General features: G+C 48.2%; 1 protein-coding gene across 1 annotated transcript; it reads right to left on the bottom strand.

The window, feature by feature from the left end:
- Positions 1-2,083: 2,083 nt before the first annotated feature.
- On the bottom strand, positions 2,084-15,002 carry LOC130266036 (TOG array regulator of axonemal microtubules protein 2-like). Its single transcript, XM_056515363.1, has 9 exons — positions 14,996-15,002; positions 12,412-12,649; positions 10,736-10,888; positions 9,280-9,401; positions 8,221-8,284; positions 6,674-6,878; positions 5,882-6,098; positions 4,715-4,801; positions 2,084-2,897 (listed from the first exon to the last, which is right to left on the bottom strand). Exons 1-9 carry the CDS (start codon positions 15,000-15,002, stop codon positions 2,662-2,664), a joined length of 1,329 nt encoding a protein of 442 aa, XP_056371338.1. The 3' UTR covers positions 2,084-2,661.
- Positions 15,003-17,045: the final 2,043 nt, after the last annotated feature.

Here is a 17,045-nt window from a genome sequence, read left to right on the forward strand (position 1 = left end):
TCAAGCCTGGAACTGGCCTTTTCCCAGCAGAGGTCAATATTTCTTCCCTGCAATCTTCTCCAGTGGTGTGCCTCTCTCGAGCTGTTATTCAGGGTGATGGCTCTTTGGGGTGCCCACCTTTGTGAGCCCCTTTTCGAGTCCAGCCAGGGACGCCAGCTGTCGCTGCCTGTGGGATCTCCTGAGCCTGAGATCACTCACAGCAGGACATTTGGATGGTTTCAGAGTTCGTATTTTTCCCAGCTCAGGCACCAAAGAAGAGGCAAAAGCCATTTTCTGAGGTTTCCAAGGTTGTTTATTTTTTTTATCTAAGGAATTTTTTCTCTAACTAACAGAGGTCTATGTAGCACGCTGGTCGGAGGCACTTGGCACTGCCCAGAGGGCAAATCTTATCTTTTATACCATAAATTACATACCTAATGTTTACAATTATTTTTCAACACATGACCCTTACATTGCACTGTCCAGTTTTCTCTCAAACCAATCCAAAGGTGCTATGCTAACTCAAAAGATGGATGACATGAAGAAGAAGAAAAGACATAGCACGCCCAAAATCCTCCATCTTAGCTCTAAGTTCCTTATCATAACTATTTTACAAATTCACTTTTCTACCTTCTAAGAATCTAATTTATACTCTACTTATTTTTTGTGACTTGTAATTCTTCCTGCAATTATGGTAATTTTTTCCAGGGACTCAAATCAAAACCACAAGGGTCTTGGGCATTGTGCCAAGGCCTCTGAGCCTCCTGTCTGGGTCTCGAGGCATCCAGGGAAGTCAGGGGAACACCCTGGACTCCCACAGGGGGGCAGTGGGGGGAGGGTAGAAGAGTGAGGGAAAAGAGGGGGCTGGGATCCCCAAATGTCATTGAGAGGGGTCCCACTCCACCTTCCTAATCCTGCATTCTTCTGCTCCCTCTCTGGCCCTCCTCCTGCTCCTTCCTCATCTCTCCTTCTCCTCCTTCCCCCCCTCGTTTTCCCAACCCGGGCTCCAGACTGATGTGCTCCATCTGGCAGCTGGAGGTGACCCCGTGCCGGGGGTTGGGGGTTTTCAGCAGCATCCCGCGGGAGGAGCTGGGATGGAGCTGGGGCAGGTCGGGCTGGGGCAGCGCTGGGCTCTTGGTCCTGCCTGGGTGCCCCCTTCATGCCCCTTCCCAAAATTCCCCTGGCAGCTTAGGTGGGGCCCTGCGCCTTTTGGGGTTGGCCTGGGTGCCGTGTTGGGGATCATGTGCCTCCCAAGGGTCCCCAGAGTGGAGTGACAGTGGGGACACACTCAGGTCCCCATTCTGGCTCCATCCCAGAGCCGGGGGTTGACAGTGTTGATGACGATGGATATTGATGATGATGATGGATTGCAGCTGGGTTTTTTGGGAGAGCAGGAGCTTCCTTGCTCTCCTCCAAGCAGCTACCAAGAGTCCGGATAGCCCAGAACTTCGGTGGCTACTCGCACCTACTCACTAGCGATGGACGAAAGCTTGAGACAGTGTTGCAAAAGTTCCGGAGACAGTTTATTGTCTTCGAAGGGACTTGCAAGCAACTGTCTAATTACATTAAACAATACAAGGGTATTTATAGGTTTCTGGAGGATTGACTTTTCATCCAATAAAATTCACACATTTCAAAGTAACCAATTATCTCTAAATTCTAAGTACAAAAAGAACCAATTATTGTGACACTTTAAGAACCAATAGAAATCCTAAAAGATAACGGGAGCTGAGGTAGGGAAGAGGGCCCCTGTCCTTAGAAATGTCTTTGTTCTAAGGGATATAGTTCCAGGGGCCCGGTTTGGGGAAAACTGAATTTCCTAAAATGGATGTTGATGACGTTGATGGATGTCGATGATGATGATGTCTTTGATGATAATGACAATGATGACAACGATGATACTGACAATGATGATGACAATGATGCCACTGTTCCCTGGTGTCCTGTTTGAGAGAACATGGAAGACGTCCAGGAAAAACTTCTTGGCAAGAGTGGAGCAGGTCAGGTCTGCATAGTGAAGACACAAAATGTAAGAGAGGCAGCAATGCAAACCTAAAACATCTAAAGCTTCATATTCCTAAAGCTTCACATTTCCTGGAAACTTCTAAACATCTGCACAGGGAAACATGCTCCTGCCAGCAGCCCCTTGAGGCAGGCCAGGGCCACACCCTGACCCACTTGCACAGAGCTCCCAGGGGAGCAGCCTGGCCTCTGGGCTGCCCTGGGACAGCAGGAGCCCAGAGCCCTGTGCTTTCCAGCAATGGCTCAGCTGCACATGCAGCCTCCTGCTCCTCTCCCTGCCCCACAGCTGAGCAGCCCTACAGCTCCACGGGGCACTGGGAGCAGCACAGCTCATGGCAGGGGCACCTGCAGGGCAGAACTGTTCCCTGGCAATGGGCACAGGCTCTCCAGGCTGGCACAAGACCCTTCCTCCTGCCAGAGAGCGGCCCAGCTCCCACCTTACCTCTGTGTGAGGCTGAGCCCTGCTGGCCCTTCCCCTTGTCCTCAGTCTGGAGTTGCTTCAGGCCCCCTGAGCATGCCGTGACTAGGAAGGGCAGTGGAGAGAGCAGGGGCAGATGCACACCCTTCCTCAGTATTTTGTCATTTTTGGCACAGCTATAATGTCAGATCCGGTGGTGTCCATCTGAGCCCTTGGTCAGCTGGCTGGAGAACACCAAGCCTTCAGCAGCCCAAAATGCTGGAGAGTTTTTCCCGCACGTGTGGGGGCTGGCTGGCAGCACACTTCCTCAGCTTGGTGCCCATCACCTCGTAGAGGGCAGAGGCGAGCCTGGTGAGCACCGTGCGGACATTGGCGCTTCGCACAGGCAGCGCCTTGTTCTCCAGCAAGGACCAGAGCACGGGCAGGGCGCAGCGCTGGACGACTTCAGGGCTCCTGGCATGAACCTCTTCCACCAGCTCTGCCAGGACAGAGACACAGGCTTCTTAACACCAGCCTCAATGCAAACAAGGATCTACCCCGAGTTTTCTTGGAAGCCTCTCTGGCTAAGAGCAGCGAAATAGCACATAGAGCCCCACGATCCAGAAATGGCCAAAGCAGCTGATCCTCCCCAAAACAGAACCACCAACCCCTCGGGACTAATTTCTCCAAATGGAGCCTGGTAACTGTGGCAGAATTTGTACCTTTACTAGATCATTTCACAATCTGTTTCTGCATCAACAAAGACTTTTGCAGTGAACAGATTAATGACTGAAATGTCAACTTGCCTTTTATTTCCATTTAGGAGTTTTCCAAACCAACACTGAAGATTTGGATATGCATTTGGAATGCATTGGAAATAATTGAGAGATTTCTAATAAAAAGGATGATTCCATTTTGGTGACCCTTGATGTCAAGTGCCAAAACTCAAATTTGGCTCTTCCCTTGGCTCAGTGGCACACAACAAAGAGCAGTATTAGACCACACTTCTAAACTCTAGCCTACCATGGATGGGTGCTGCTTGACAGCTGGATTAAAAACATCAGTGGCTAGCTAGTGTCTTTGGCAGAATGATTTTGTGCCTTCCAACAAACAGCTGTTTCAAACCTCAGGGTGTCTTAGATAATTACCCAGACCCCATTACTGTGGCATTTGAGCATCTCCACATTTTAATGCCATTTCCCCTCCCAATGTTAATGGCGTTATTCTTAGAATGTGCACCGAAATAGCAGAATAGAGAGAGAAAAATGCTACACAGGGGACTGAAATTTAACCAAAACACGAGTGTTTTCTCACATTCTCTCTGGAGACTGCTCTCTGCTAATTTTCTAAACTGCAGCCATGAAACACAGCCAAAACTTTACTACCAACAAGCTCCTGGCATGCAAAACAACTCCAAAACTAAATTCCCTCTTCCTAGACATCTACTTTATTCAAATGTTCTTTAAAGGGCCTGTGACATTCCCAATCACTGAACATTGCCCTTTCAAGATTCCTACTGAAGACACAAAGTGTATGAAACCTTACATTTAGAGATGATGGCACACTTAGCAGTGGATTTAGCCCCAGTTAAAGCAAGGCTATAAAGCATCTTGTGTAATGCATATTAAGATTATAATTTTGCCATTCTTTGGCTGGGGCTGATATAGCCAGCTCCTCTGAGGAATCAATTATCAGCTGCATTTGCAGCATTTTGCACAGTGCTAACACAGGAAGACACTGTTTGCACACCCTGAAATGCTCAGTCCAATGCCACTTTGACAGAACAGGCAGGGAGCCTCAGCACTCTGCTTCTGCCCCTCTGACTCCAAAGGCTGCCTTGCACCAAATCCGTGCCTCTAATCTGTGTGTTGAGTTTTGACCTAAGCTGTGACCCCCAGGCACTGCAGGGTTCAGCCTCAAAACTTTCCAAGAGCAAAACAAGAATTCTGTGAGGACAAAACAAAGGGATCCCTGCAACAGCACTTGGCACCATTTTCCCTAAAGGATCACAGATGTCCCTGAGCTTCCAAGAGAGGAGCCAGCTGGGTATTTTTAGCCTCTCCCTTTCCTGCAGGTGGCTTCTGAGATGCCCCAGTGAGAGCTCAGCCCCCAGGCCAAGCGACTGCCCCCATCTCAGGTGCTGCACAGCTCTGCAGCAGCCAGGGAAAACCTGCCAATCACACCTGCCATGGGGATGGGGCAGGAGGGACAAGCTCAGCACCCTCGATTTGGAGCAGCTGCTCTACTGTCCATTCACAGGCACTCCCTGTAAATACTCCCTGGCAAGAGCTCTTGGCTCAGAAGGGGAGCCCATACCTGTGATACGCTCTGTGACATCCAGCAGAGCTTGCCCACTCAGTTGACTCCATTGGTGGCTGAACTCTTTCATCAGTGATACTTTATCTACAGGAGAAACACACGTTTCTGCTCACTCTTCTGAGGTCATAGGAGAAAGGACAGTGGGGAGGGAAAGGGCAGGGACAGCCCCAGTTTATAAATTCAAGTAAATTTCTGCTGATTTTGGAATCTTTTCTACTTTCCTTCCAGCCTACTTGGCAGGGCTTTAAACTCCAAGAAAAAAGCTCTCCTTTCACATTTGTAAATGCAAAGTTGCCTGCTCTACCTGCAGCTATGTTAAACATTTCACATCAGGGACCTCTAGAGTTCAACCACACGTAAGCAGTGAAAGGGTTTTGCAATCCAGAGCACACAGAAAGAAGCCCAGACTTGGGATACAGAAAGGCACTGAGTCAGGCAGTTCATGAGTTCACTGAGCAGCTGAACTGGAGAAAGTGGAAATTCCCCTCGAAGATCTGCCTCTTCAACACTCCATTTTTCAGGCATATTTCCCCAGTGCAGCATCTTCAGAGCTGACATAAATCTCTGCAGCAAAGGAATTTAGAGCAGCCCTTGCCTGTGTAGGTATTTGCTACAGCCATCCTGCCCCATGCAACACAGCATGTGGTACAAGGCACCAGTTACAGCTGGATTTCTATCTCTTTTTTTGAGGAAATTAACTTGGACAATCATAACTTTTCCTTTGAAAAAAAGACAAAGAAGGAAGGTGGAAAATTGGCAGCTAATGCCTATAATGTGGAGCCTGCCAGGAGGCTGCTCTGCAGAACCTCTGCTGTGCCAGTGTTCCTTCATGGCAACAGCAAAGCTATTAATTTGGTAAGTCAAATGGGGTCCAAGCAAACTCTAAAACCCCTTTGCCTCTGAATTGTTGCAAAGCTCTAGTCCAGGACCTCTTCTCCAGACAAGCAGCACAGAGCCAAGGGCTCCTGGCACTTTTAGGGAAATGCTGATGCACATTCAAGCCTGTTGGGAGACTGGTGTGTAAGGACTGCACCTCCACATCTTCTGGTGGATGTCAGCTGGAGCATTCCACAGGCACAAGAGCTCTCCAGGCACTCAGTGTTCTCTTGTGTCAGAGAGGCAGAGACACGGCTGAGGGGAGTCCATGTCAGGGGTCAGCCTCACCTAAATGAGCAATGGATTCTTCCAGGGCGTTCACAGCTGCAGCATGAACCCCAGGGTCCTTTGAGTTCAGGTTCTTTAGTATTCCTTCCACCAAAAGGACCATCACTGGGTACAAGGCATCTTCCAGGATGGCTATGATTTCTGCCAGCACGTCCAGCGCCATCTGCTTCACTCGCTTGTGAGTGTCAAATATTCTCAGGTCAAAATGATGAAAAATCTGTGGAGAGAAGAAGCAGCATGAAAGCTGGATTAAAATGCCCTTGTTTGGAGAGGGGATGTAGAAATGAGCATTCAGTACCCAAGAAGGGTAAACACCATCTTTACCAAGTGGAATAGAGACAAGGATGGAAATGAGAAACCGAGTTGTGCCTGTGCAAGACAGGCTGGAGTTTACAGAAGTATCCCTTTAAAAATATTTGGTTTAAACCAACTCAGGCTGATCCTTCTCTCACACATCCCAACCCATTTTGTGTCTAGAGAATAATTGCCATGCTTTCAGTGGCTGGATTCCCTTCACTTCACCCAACGGGGGTAGGAGACAGCAGAAGTTACACCAGTGGAAAATTCTGTCATCATCTGATGAACAGCACCAATAGGCACCTGCCAGACAAATACAGCTGGACTGAAAGAACTTGTCCTGAAGCCTGAACTTGAATTAAATTGGTCTGGGTAAGAGGGACCAGCCTGTCCCAAAGAGCCAGGATGTAGTGCCAAGACACACTGAATTAACTTTACTGCTCCAGGCTTGGGAGAGGAGCTCAAGGGAAGGAGGAGTGAAGATACCCTACATACTTGGACAATGTTAGTGGCGACGAGCTTGGGGCTGGTTTTGCACACGTCTAGGAGGAGTGCCACTCCTTCCATCCGTGTCTCAAACCCCTTGGCTTCCAGGAGATCGTAAAGCTTCTGGAGCGTCTCCGTTTCATCCCTGGCTGGAGGTAACGTCACCTGGGCTTTTGGACGCTGCAGGAGGCGTCCATCACAGGTCGACTTCACCCTGGAAAATAAAACCAAATTCCGACTTCTTGGTGATAATACCTGCAGATAATTGTGAGCAAAACATCTAGAGGAGCTTTCCTAAGGATGTGATCTCAAGCTCGAAAATCACGAGACTCTGAAAAACCACCTGGACCTCATGACAATCATTACGGGAGACAATCTGCAAGTAACATTCTAGCCAGTGCTCACTCAGGAAAACCAAGGATCTATCTTCAGATGGCTTCCCAGGCACACAGGTCACATTGTAGTGTGGGGAAAGAGAGACACTACTGCCAAGTTTAAATGCCTCTTTATATGGAAGGTGTGTGTCTTCAAATAAGGAAACTCATCACTCCGGAGAAGTGTCTCTACACCAGGCATGACAATCTGGAACAGGAACTCAGATGCATCTGAGCAGATGAACAGGGGCATATCTGAAGGATCCAGAAAATCAGTAACAGAGAAAAACAGAAGCCAGACATCCCAGCACTATGCTCACATTAAGTTTGCTTTCCTAGAGACTAGATGCACAGCTAAACATACTCACTGGGAACAATTCTCCTGGATCAATCTGTCTCTTCCATGAGCATGGGAAGATCCTAGCTATGCTACTGAGGCATGTGGTCACTTTCCTGCCACTGCTGAGCATGACAGAGCTAAATAAATCCTCTCTGTTATCAGAGGAGAACAAGTACAAGTAACTCTGGCATGAAGAGACAGCAAGGACCAAATCTCTGTCTGAAATGCAGATTGCAGCATAGGGGGAAATCAAGCAAACATGCTGTCCATCAAGCAAACTATATGAAGGACAGGAATATCAAGACAGAATGTCCCCATTGAGACACCTGTTGAGCAAAGTTGCTCAGGAATTGCCTTGCTACTTCCAACTCAAACTTGGTACTGTTTGAGGCTAAGAAAACCATGATTCAGCCAGGCCAGGCTACTTGCATGGGAACTGTTTGTTTGGGGAATGGCATCTTGCTTCTAGACTGGGACTTCTCATCAAAACACCCATCTGAAAAACACTCCACTCAGATGCAATAAAACCCTGGTTGAATTTACTTGTCTCAAGTCACGCAGCAGAGGTATGGCCCTCTCCTAGCCTGCACATCACTGCCCTTGCCACTGCAATGAATTTTCTGAGCTGCAACCAGTGGGTTACTTTGTGTTGCCTAATTTTTGTGGAATGCCCTCCAGAGAAGTTTGTTCAGTGTAATGCAGAAGTAGACATTTTTTATCATAGGGCATGTGTAGGAAAAAGGAAACAATCTCTGGCCATCTCTGCCAGAAAGATTTTCCTGAGGAAGAGACATGTGCAGCCTGTCATGTGCTTTGTCACATCTAACAGAAGTGCTCAGTACCTTTGACTAGAAGGCAATGTGGCCTGGGGCTGCTTCGAGCCATCGCTCCTCTTCTTCACAGAGGCTACTTGACAGATGGGCGTTCACCCTTCTGCTCTTCCACCCCCTACAAAGACAGAGAGAACCCCACGGATCTTTAGAATATAAAACAGGAAATTCCCTGTTGAAAACACAAGTTGGAACCAGGATCACTGCTACCAAGCCTTAGGGAAACATTTCCAAACATACAGAAGGAAACAGGCAGAGATTCAGTGATGCCAACTCATTGTTTGCAACAGCCCAAGGCAGGGTATGGGTGGTGCCATACTGAGCAGCAGTTTAAAATCCCAAACTCATGAGTCTTGAGCATAAACGGGAATAATGCAAACTGGTAGGCAATGAGTGTTCTTACAGGAAGCAGCAGAAAAATTTGAATTATTTGGGTTGAGAGGTGTTCCATTTTGTTGGAAAGTGATTCAGTAAAACCTGGCTCTCCCTGTTCCTGCACAAAGGCACACTCCCTTTTATCCTGAGATAAAAAAGAATAAAAAATTCCCCCCAAACGAACAAATCATTTTGCACCTGATGGTGCTGAATTCACCAAGCTTCTTTCAGCTCCACAGACTTTGACAGGAGGGCAATATTCCCAAAAGACAGAGAGTAATCGTAGTAATTAGGACTATCTTGGACATCTTCTGCATTTTTGGAAATGTTCTTGGCACTACTGCCAAGTGTCTTTTGCACAGACTCTATTATCTTCAGAAGCACCATTCTCACTTAACTGCTTTACTGGGGGCAGAGTAGGGAGAGTGCAGAGGGGGGTTACCCTTAAATGTCAACCCATTTTCTGCTCTTCCCCTTTCCTGTTAGTGAGCAATATTCAAAATATTGAAAACCCCACTTTTTCCCGAATAATATCAGTTCCTCTGTGGTCTGCAGATGAACAGGGATGAAGAGCTCATTCCCAGGAGCAAAATGATTCAGCAGAAGAGGAATGAGATAAAGACAGATTAGGTATGTTTGATCTCCTATTAGCAATGGCAATAGTTGCACACAGGAGCCATTTCTCGTGGCAAGCACTTACTCTCTTCTTCATTCTTTTCAGAATATCTTCCAGGTGACGGGCGGGAACGGATCGCTCCAAAAGCATTTTACCTTCTGGGTGATTGAGCAACATCTTCACCATGTCCTGTCCATAATGCCTATGGAAAGATGGAGGGAGGGAGGGAGGGAGGGAGAAAGAAAAGAAAGAAAAGAAAGAAAAGAAAGAAAAGAAAGAAAAGAAAGAAAAGAAATAAAGAAAGAAATAAAGAAAGAGAGAAAGAGAGAAAGAGAGAAAGAGAGAAAGAGAGAAAGAAAAAGAAAGAAAGAAAGAAAGAAAGAAAGAAAGAAAGAAAGAAAGAAAGAAAGAAAAAGAAAGAAAGAAAGATAAAGAAAGAAAGAAAGAAAGAAAGAAAGAAAGAAAGAAAGAAAGAAAGAAAGAAAGAAAGAAAGAAAAGTGGACAAACAAATGAAGACTGTTAACAGAAGAGGCTGATACCTTAAACTCATCAGGTGCAATCCTTGCATGAGAAGGCATTGCTTACTCAGCAAAGAGAGAGAAAAACACCATTTCACTCTGAAACTGTGGGTGTGCTTCTGTGGAATCAAAGGATCCCAGGGAGATGGAAACCCATCTGCTTTGTTATAAGATCCTATTAGCAGTGCCTTGCTGCCATTGCACAATAATTTGCCTTTCTTTAACTGGCAGGGAAGCCAAGACAAAATATCTCATGCTTCCTATTGATAATTCTCTACTATATGTATGCACAGAGGCACTAGTTTCTCTTGTCTTCTTGGCAGCTATGAATGGGAATTTAATCATCCAAGTAAGGGAATTTGGTGGTTTGGGTTGATTTTGCCACTAGGAAAGCACAGTTTTCTTCAAGAAATTTGGAGGTCATTGAGCCACAGATAACAGCATTCTAGAAATCTGCAGAAGAGGTTTAGAAAGACTGAATACATTGGCTAAAGAGCCCTGAAATATTTCTAGGAAAGCCTTAGGTTAATGGGAAATAGATGTTTGGATCCTTCAGTGATGAACATTATACACTTTGTATTGTGCACCTAAGACCAAAGAAAACTGTTGGACTGGCTAATCGGAGCTCTTTGGATCTCAGGAAAGAATCCTTCAAGTCACAGGAAGTTGGCAATGCTCCTTCTTGCTGGGCAACCTCAGGTTATCCAGTACAGTCATTTCTACAGTCAACCCAGAGCAGTGGTCACAGCACCAAGCCTGACAGAGCTGGAGAAGCGTTTGGACAATGCACTGGGGCACATGGAGTGACTCTTGGTGTATCCTGCCCATGGCCAGGAGCTGGACTCGATGTCCCTGATGGGTCTCGTACAACTCAGGGTATTCCATGATTCTATGGCCCTTACCCACACAGTGACATAACTTAGTATTTCCTGTAGTTGCCACTCTTCTGTGGGTTTACCTTTACAGACAGAGCCCAGACAGTTTCCCTGTCTCAGGAGGTGAACTGAAGATCATTACCTTGTGTCCTGGTGACGGTCCTGAGCCAGCGTCCCTGCCGCGTGCACCAGGCTCCCAGCCCCGGCTGTGCCTGCGAGCTCCGTGACTCCAATTCTCTCCAGCAAGGACAGCAGCAGCTCGGCCGCACACTTCCGCACCTGGACGTGGCGGGCCCTGGCAAGGGCAGAGCAAACACTGGGGCACAGGGAGAAGGAGGAGCAACAGCAGCACCGGCCTTGCCAGAGCCAGCTCCCTGTCGTTGCTGGGGGAAGGAGGCCTGGGCTCTCCCTGATACTTTAGACACCTCTAGAAGCTTCTGTCCTCAGATAAACCCAAAGTTAGCATTGCACAGAAGGACTGCCTGCAAGGGAGAGGGAGGAATTCTGTCTCTGCACTGTCTGATACTCAATTTCTGTCCCACAATTTACTCTGAGAAAAATTAAAGACAGAGATCACATATGACTTCTTTAGAAATGAAAGACAATTCATGCTGACCCATCAGAGGGCACCAACTACACAGAGCTTCAGCAGGACTGAGGCTCTTTCCAGCCATTTATCCCCAAATCTGCAGACCTTTGGAAAAAAAAAACTGCAGGGAAAACACGCTGTGGGCCGTGAAGTTGCAGAATATAAAGCAGTGCAGCCTGTTTCTTCCGTGAGGCTTGGCAAGGGATACATCTGAATGTTTTACCCTATTCCAAAGTGTAGGAAAGAGTGGCAGTCATTTTAGCCAGACTGTCCTGTTCTAGAGAGTGTCTTTTGGCAATTATCAGGCCCAACACCGACACTCAAGGCAGCATTTGCATCAGCTATTGCATAGCATTTGGCTTGTGAAGCTGTCTGTAAAGTGATTCATCATCTCAGGGCTAACATGAAACATCAGTTTGAATTGAAAGTAGAGCTCAAAGGCCAGAACTGTCATACAAGACTCCTTTTGGCAGGAGCTGCACCTGCTGTGCAGGTTGTGCCACACCCAGCACATTCTCCCCCACGTGCTCCATGCCCCAGCAAGTACCCTCCTTATTTCTCACATTAATGGCATCATGAGGATCCATGGTTTTTCCCAGGGCCTCTGTGGTTAGTGCTGTGATGTATCAGAGAGTGCTCACAGCTGCAATTGCAATTGTCCCTCTTCCCACAAAAGCACAAGGCTCTATCCTTAGCCTTTGCAAGCACTTTCACTTCCCCACCATTCACCACATTCAGGCAACTCTGACAGACTGGGAGAACTGCAGGAAGCAGCAGGAAGCTGAGTCACAGGAGGTTTAGGTTGGATATCAGGAAAAGGTTTTTCACCCAGAGGGTGGTGGGGCACTGCAACCGGCTCCCCAGGGCAGCGGTCACAGCACCAAGTCTGACAGAGTTCAAGAAGCATTTGGACAACAATCTCAAGCACATGCTGTGACCCTTGGGGTGTTCTGTGCAAGGCCAGGAGCTGGACTCGATGATCCTAATGGGTCCCTTCCAACTCCCCATATTCTACAGTTCTGTGATTCTGAGAACTCATGGGCTGCAGGAGGGCAGAAATAGGGGACAAGAGGAAAGAAACGAGGTGGACTGGAGAATCCAGTCACTGAGTTGACAGAAGATGCAGGATACAGGACCCTTCTCTCCCACCATTCCCATTCATTTTCTCATCCCTTGCCCTGCCTGCACACTAGAAGGTGAAGAATATCACTAGAAGAAGAAGAACCTACTTGACTCCACTGTCCAGGAGAGCAGCTATTGCTCGTGCAGGAGTCACATTCTCCACCATGATGCCCAGGGTCTGACTGGCTGCTTTCTCAACAAACTCTGGGCAATTACGCAGCATGCGGAGAAGGACCCGAACCACCTCATCCACCTCAGAGTCCATGTCCTGCTTCAAGGTGGCAAAAAAACTCTCCCAGAGTGTCAATAGCCGCAGCAGGACACCTTTGACCGGAGGTTGGTCACCTGGGGAAGTCATGAGGGAAACATAAGAATCACTTTGAAAAGAAAACCAGTTGCCCTAGACAAAAGTCCCAGGAGATGACAACACGTCACACTGTGTCCAGAGGAACATCAAAGCACAATAATAGCAGAAGAGCACAAGCACAGAAAGGAACTTACTCTGGCACCAATTTCTGGCCTCAGACCTGCTTACTGCAGGCCTAAAACTAAAAATTTCACTAAAGTGATCTACTTAACCCTTCTATAATGTCATTACTTTGATTTTAGGCCCTTGTATTTGAAAATCAAAGAACCAAATAAAAGCAAGGGCTGCTTTCAAACCATAAAGGCACAAGCCATAAGGATAAAGAGTCATGTGCTCCTGTTCAAAAAAGCAACACCAGCAGTTGAAGCACTCAGCCAGGAAACAGAAAATACAGGCTCAGGTCTACAGACTAATTTGCAGTGTTGAATTACAGCTCAGGCAGAGATTAGGACTCTGGCAAATAACATAATTAGTGTATCTGTTTCTGCATTTGCACATTTCATTATAATGGCAGCTCACCCAACGATGAGTGTCAGATACCCGACCTACCAGTCAATGCAGCTACATGTACACACAGATCCTATAGATAGCTGACAGACATTAGAAATATAAGGTGTAAAAACAGAAATGAAGGCAGCCCCTGAGCACACATGGAGATGAACAAGCACAGATCTACTCTACACACTGTGCATGACGTACAGGGGACAATCCAGAACAATGTTCTCACCTCACTGGTAACTGCCAAGCAAATGTCACGAAGTCTTGAAAGCAGGACTTCTGAATGGGACCCAGCCAGGTGTTTGAGGCTGACAAGTCCCTTCTCCTTCATCTCCCTGAAAGGCAAGTACCAAAAAGATTGATTTTTCTCTCCACCCAGGAACTTGCAGCACCCTCTCAAATTACAGGCTGGCAGCTCTGTCCAACAATGGGAGGTGCTTTCCAAGGAGTACTTAATGAAATCATGGAGCTTCTTGCCACAGGATGCTGTGGCTGTCAAATGCACACAGAAATCCATGAGGCAAATAGAGGGGTTTCAGAGTGTTTACTTATGGCTGTTTTAGAAGACATCCCTTTTAAAATCTCTGGCACAATGTGCAGTCCCTATGTCACTGCTTCCTAGAAGCTGTCAGACTGGCCCATGCTGCTGTTCCTTGTCACCTCCCTGTACCTGTCCCTAAGACACAATCCCATTGGGCTGTTACTGGGGCATTTTCCTTCTTTGCCAGCCCCAGCAGGCAGCTCAGCAGTGAGAAGTCTGCACTGGCACTCTGGAGCTGAGTTTCCACTCTACAATCTAGGTCTGTCTGCCACCCATTCCATTTCAGATCCATATTCCCCAAAAAAGCAGCAGGATGACCCAGAGTATTCTACACCTGAGCAAGAACAGTTGAAACTCTACCTTTTCCCAAAATCCCCTACCTAAAACCATCCCCACAACAGCAACATGTTATTGAAAAGATGCAAACAACTCTGTGTCTCAGCACTTGCTCTCTGCAGGCCCTGAGCTACAGGAAGGTGTGTGAGGCATCGGGGCTGCAACACAGGGCTGGAGACTGATCCCACTGGCACCACTGAGAGTCATCAAAAAGGCAACCAATATCACCTAATATCTGTAGACTTATCACCTCTGTGCTTCCTTCTGTCTGTGTTTAATTGTGGAACACATGGTGAGTATTGAGCAAACATCTCAGGCCCATATGAAGCAGTGAGAAGGAAAAAGCTGAATTCCAAAAGTGCAAGATTCCTAGAGGATTTAATTTCTTTTTCCTTCTCTTCAGACATGACCCCTTCAGGACTAATGACAGGCTGAGGGTCTTGAAAGCACAGCTCAGACCATTTCTCAGAAAGAGGAACTCCCTGGAGCTGCTTCTGGGACTCACGTGCAGGAGGTCACAGGGAGACCCTGTCACCTGCCATCGCTGTCAGCAGTGGGACCAGAGAGAAATCTTACTCAGTCCCACTGGGCCAGTGCCCCAAGGCACCCAAATCTCTACACTCAGATCTGCTGCCCTTCTGCTTCTGCCTTCAGCCAGCAAATCATCTCATCCCACAGCTTCCTCTCTTCCCTCAAGATTCCCTTTGCAGCTCCATGGAGCAGCAGGCAAAGCAAGGAGACAGCACAGACCTGCTGCAGCTGGAGCACAGCTGCAGACCAAGGCCAAGAAAAGGCTGCTCTCAAATCTTGATCCTCTCAGTGCCTCTGGAGTGGTTTCCCCGGTGCCCTTTGGCCCTCTGGGCTGTCGGGGCTCAGAGGCACCAGCAAGATTCACTTCTAACCTCCCTTAACGCTGAGGGGGAGACAGAGTGGCCGGGGCCTTTCTTACCAGTCATCGCTGCGGCAGCAGGGAGAGTGCCTGGAGCAAGGACTGCTGTGGGTCAGGAGAGGCTGTGTCCTTGTGCCCGTGCCCACATTGCAGCTCCTCTCGGCGCTGGGCACCAGGGGCCGTCTGCGAGGTCACTGTAAGGAGAGGGTCAGCCCTGAGCGCTGCAGCCCCGGGCAAGGCACCCGCCCTGGAGCGGCTGCAGCCCCAGCTCCAGCCAGGGCTCCATGGGCTGCACATGGCTCTGCCTCAGACACCTCCCTGCTCTCTGGCTGCCTGGGCTCCTTGCTTTCTGCCAGCCTCCCCAGCTGGGCACAGCTCCGGGCTAAACCTGACCATTGCCCACACAGCCATTGCCAGCTCCCAGGTGCCACGGGCAGCACAGCCAGCGGCAGTTCCTGAGGCCGCAGAGCTCCCACTCCTGCCAGACAGGGCCGAGCAGCGGGAATGGCTTACCCCAGGAGGGAACCCCAGGGGCTCTCTTGTCCCAGCACCCTGATTTCCCCCAGCCCTGAGGACTGAGGCACTCTGCACCTCCCTGAGGAAAGACCTGCAGCTGCCTCGTGACAGCACCAAGCCGAGCCTGAACAAGCCAGCCCTGCTGGGCCCGGCTGAATCCCCATGGAGCAACTCCCAGGGAACAGCCAGACCTGACCCTTCACCACTGACAGCACTTCTGCTCCCACTGACTTCAAATATTCTAGACAGCAGGCAGCTGAGTGCACACACATTTTAGCCTACTCTTGGGAAAGGAGTTGTTTATGGATTTTGTTCTTCCCAAGCATTAGGAATCTTTACTCTATCTGAGGTACACACTGGCTGTATTTCAACAATGCTGAGGTGAAATTTATTTGCTGTCAAATGGATGTGTTTGAACATTGTGCAATGCCTAAACTTTCCCTTGTGGAAAAATGCAATTTCTAATCTAGAGGCTTGATAAGAAAGTCTTCAAATTGTGAACTGAGGATAAAAATATTCAGATACAGATGCAAATTGTTGGCAGACACACTCTCTTGATAATCAGTTGTCCTGGGTTTACCCTAACTGAATTTTTTGGAAAGGTAAAAATTTAGAATGTATAAGAAAAATCAGAGGATAAACGCATTTCTTATGAAACCCATTTGTCATCAAAAGCACCTTCCATGAAAAATTTCATGTCCTGCACTCAAAAGCTCATTTTCTAATGTGTAGATGAAAACATCATCGATATCTAAAATGATGGAGTATAAATATGGCACAGAATCTAGATGAAGTGCTCTAGACTCGGTAGGGTTTTTGTGATACCTTGCATCTTCTCACAAATTATGGGGGAACTGTAGCATCAAAAATATTCAGACAGGAATTAATCTGGATGTCACTGATGTACCCCATCAGTGATGTCTCTGCAGGAGTATGTAGACATCCACATCTAGATTCCATATGAATGGAGAGCCACAGTCAGGCTAGTTCTGCTCAATTCTGAGCATGGAAGTAGCAGCACTAGAAAAGAGCACTCCAAGGATCATTCCTAGCTCCCTCTTATCTCACGCTACTTGGGATCACAGCACAGGCCGGCTACCCACAAAGGAGAGACAAGAGCCACTAGGGACTGTCTGCTGTGCATTTCCTGCAGGCAGCAAACAGCCTGGGAGCACCAGGCAGCCCCTCCTGGCTCTCATCTGCTCCACACGGCCGCTGTATTTGGGTGCGCTGACACAGGAGGCACTGCTTGTTCCCTCTTGACATTGCAGGCCGTGGGATGGCAGCAGCCAGGAGCACTGGGCACTTCTGGGAGCAGCAGCATGATGGCACCAAGCCACTGACTGCCATGCAGAGACAGCCCTTGCTGGGATAGCAGAAAAGCTGGCTGCAGAGCCGGACAGCAGCACAGGCAGAGGGCCCCGATGGTGAGTGGACAACTGATCGTGGTGGTACTCGTAGGTGCACAGTGAGCCTGGCACACTGCCCCACAGCTCATCCCTGCAGTTACAGCTGCCTCCTGGCACCAGCACTGTACTTTGGACTATCAGGATGGGCAAAAGCCAGAGCTTAGGCCTTTACCACTGCTTTTCAG

The sequence above is a fragment of the Oenanthe melanoleuca genome, unplaced genomic scaffold (genome assembly GCF_029582105.1).
Source record: "Oenanthe melanoleuca isolate GR-GAL-2019-014 unplaced genomic scaffold, OMel1.0 S001, whole genome shotgun sequence".
NCBI lineage: Eukaryota > Metazoa > Chordata > Aves > Passeriformes > Muscicapidae > Oenanthe > Oenanthe melanoleuca.

Excerpts from the sequence above, each read along its gene's own strand:
- LOC130266036 (XM_056515363.1), bottom strand. Across the intron at positions 10,889-12,411 it reads CTCCTGGACAGTGGAGTCAA|GGCCCGCCACGTCCAGGTGC; the intron begins GTAGGTTCTTCT and ends TGCCCTTGCCAG. Across the intron at positions 8,285-9,279 it reads AAGAATGAAGAAGAGAGTAA|CCTCTGTGAAGAAGAGGAGC; the intron begins GTGCTTGCCACG and ends TCTGTCAAGTAG.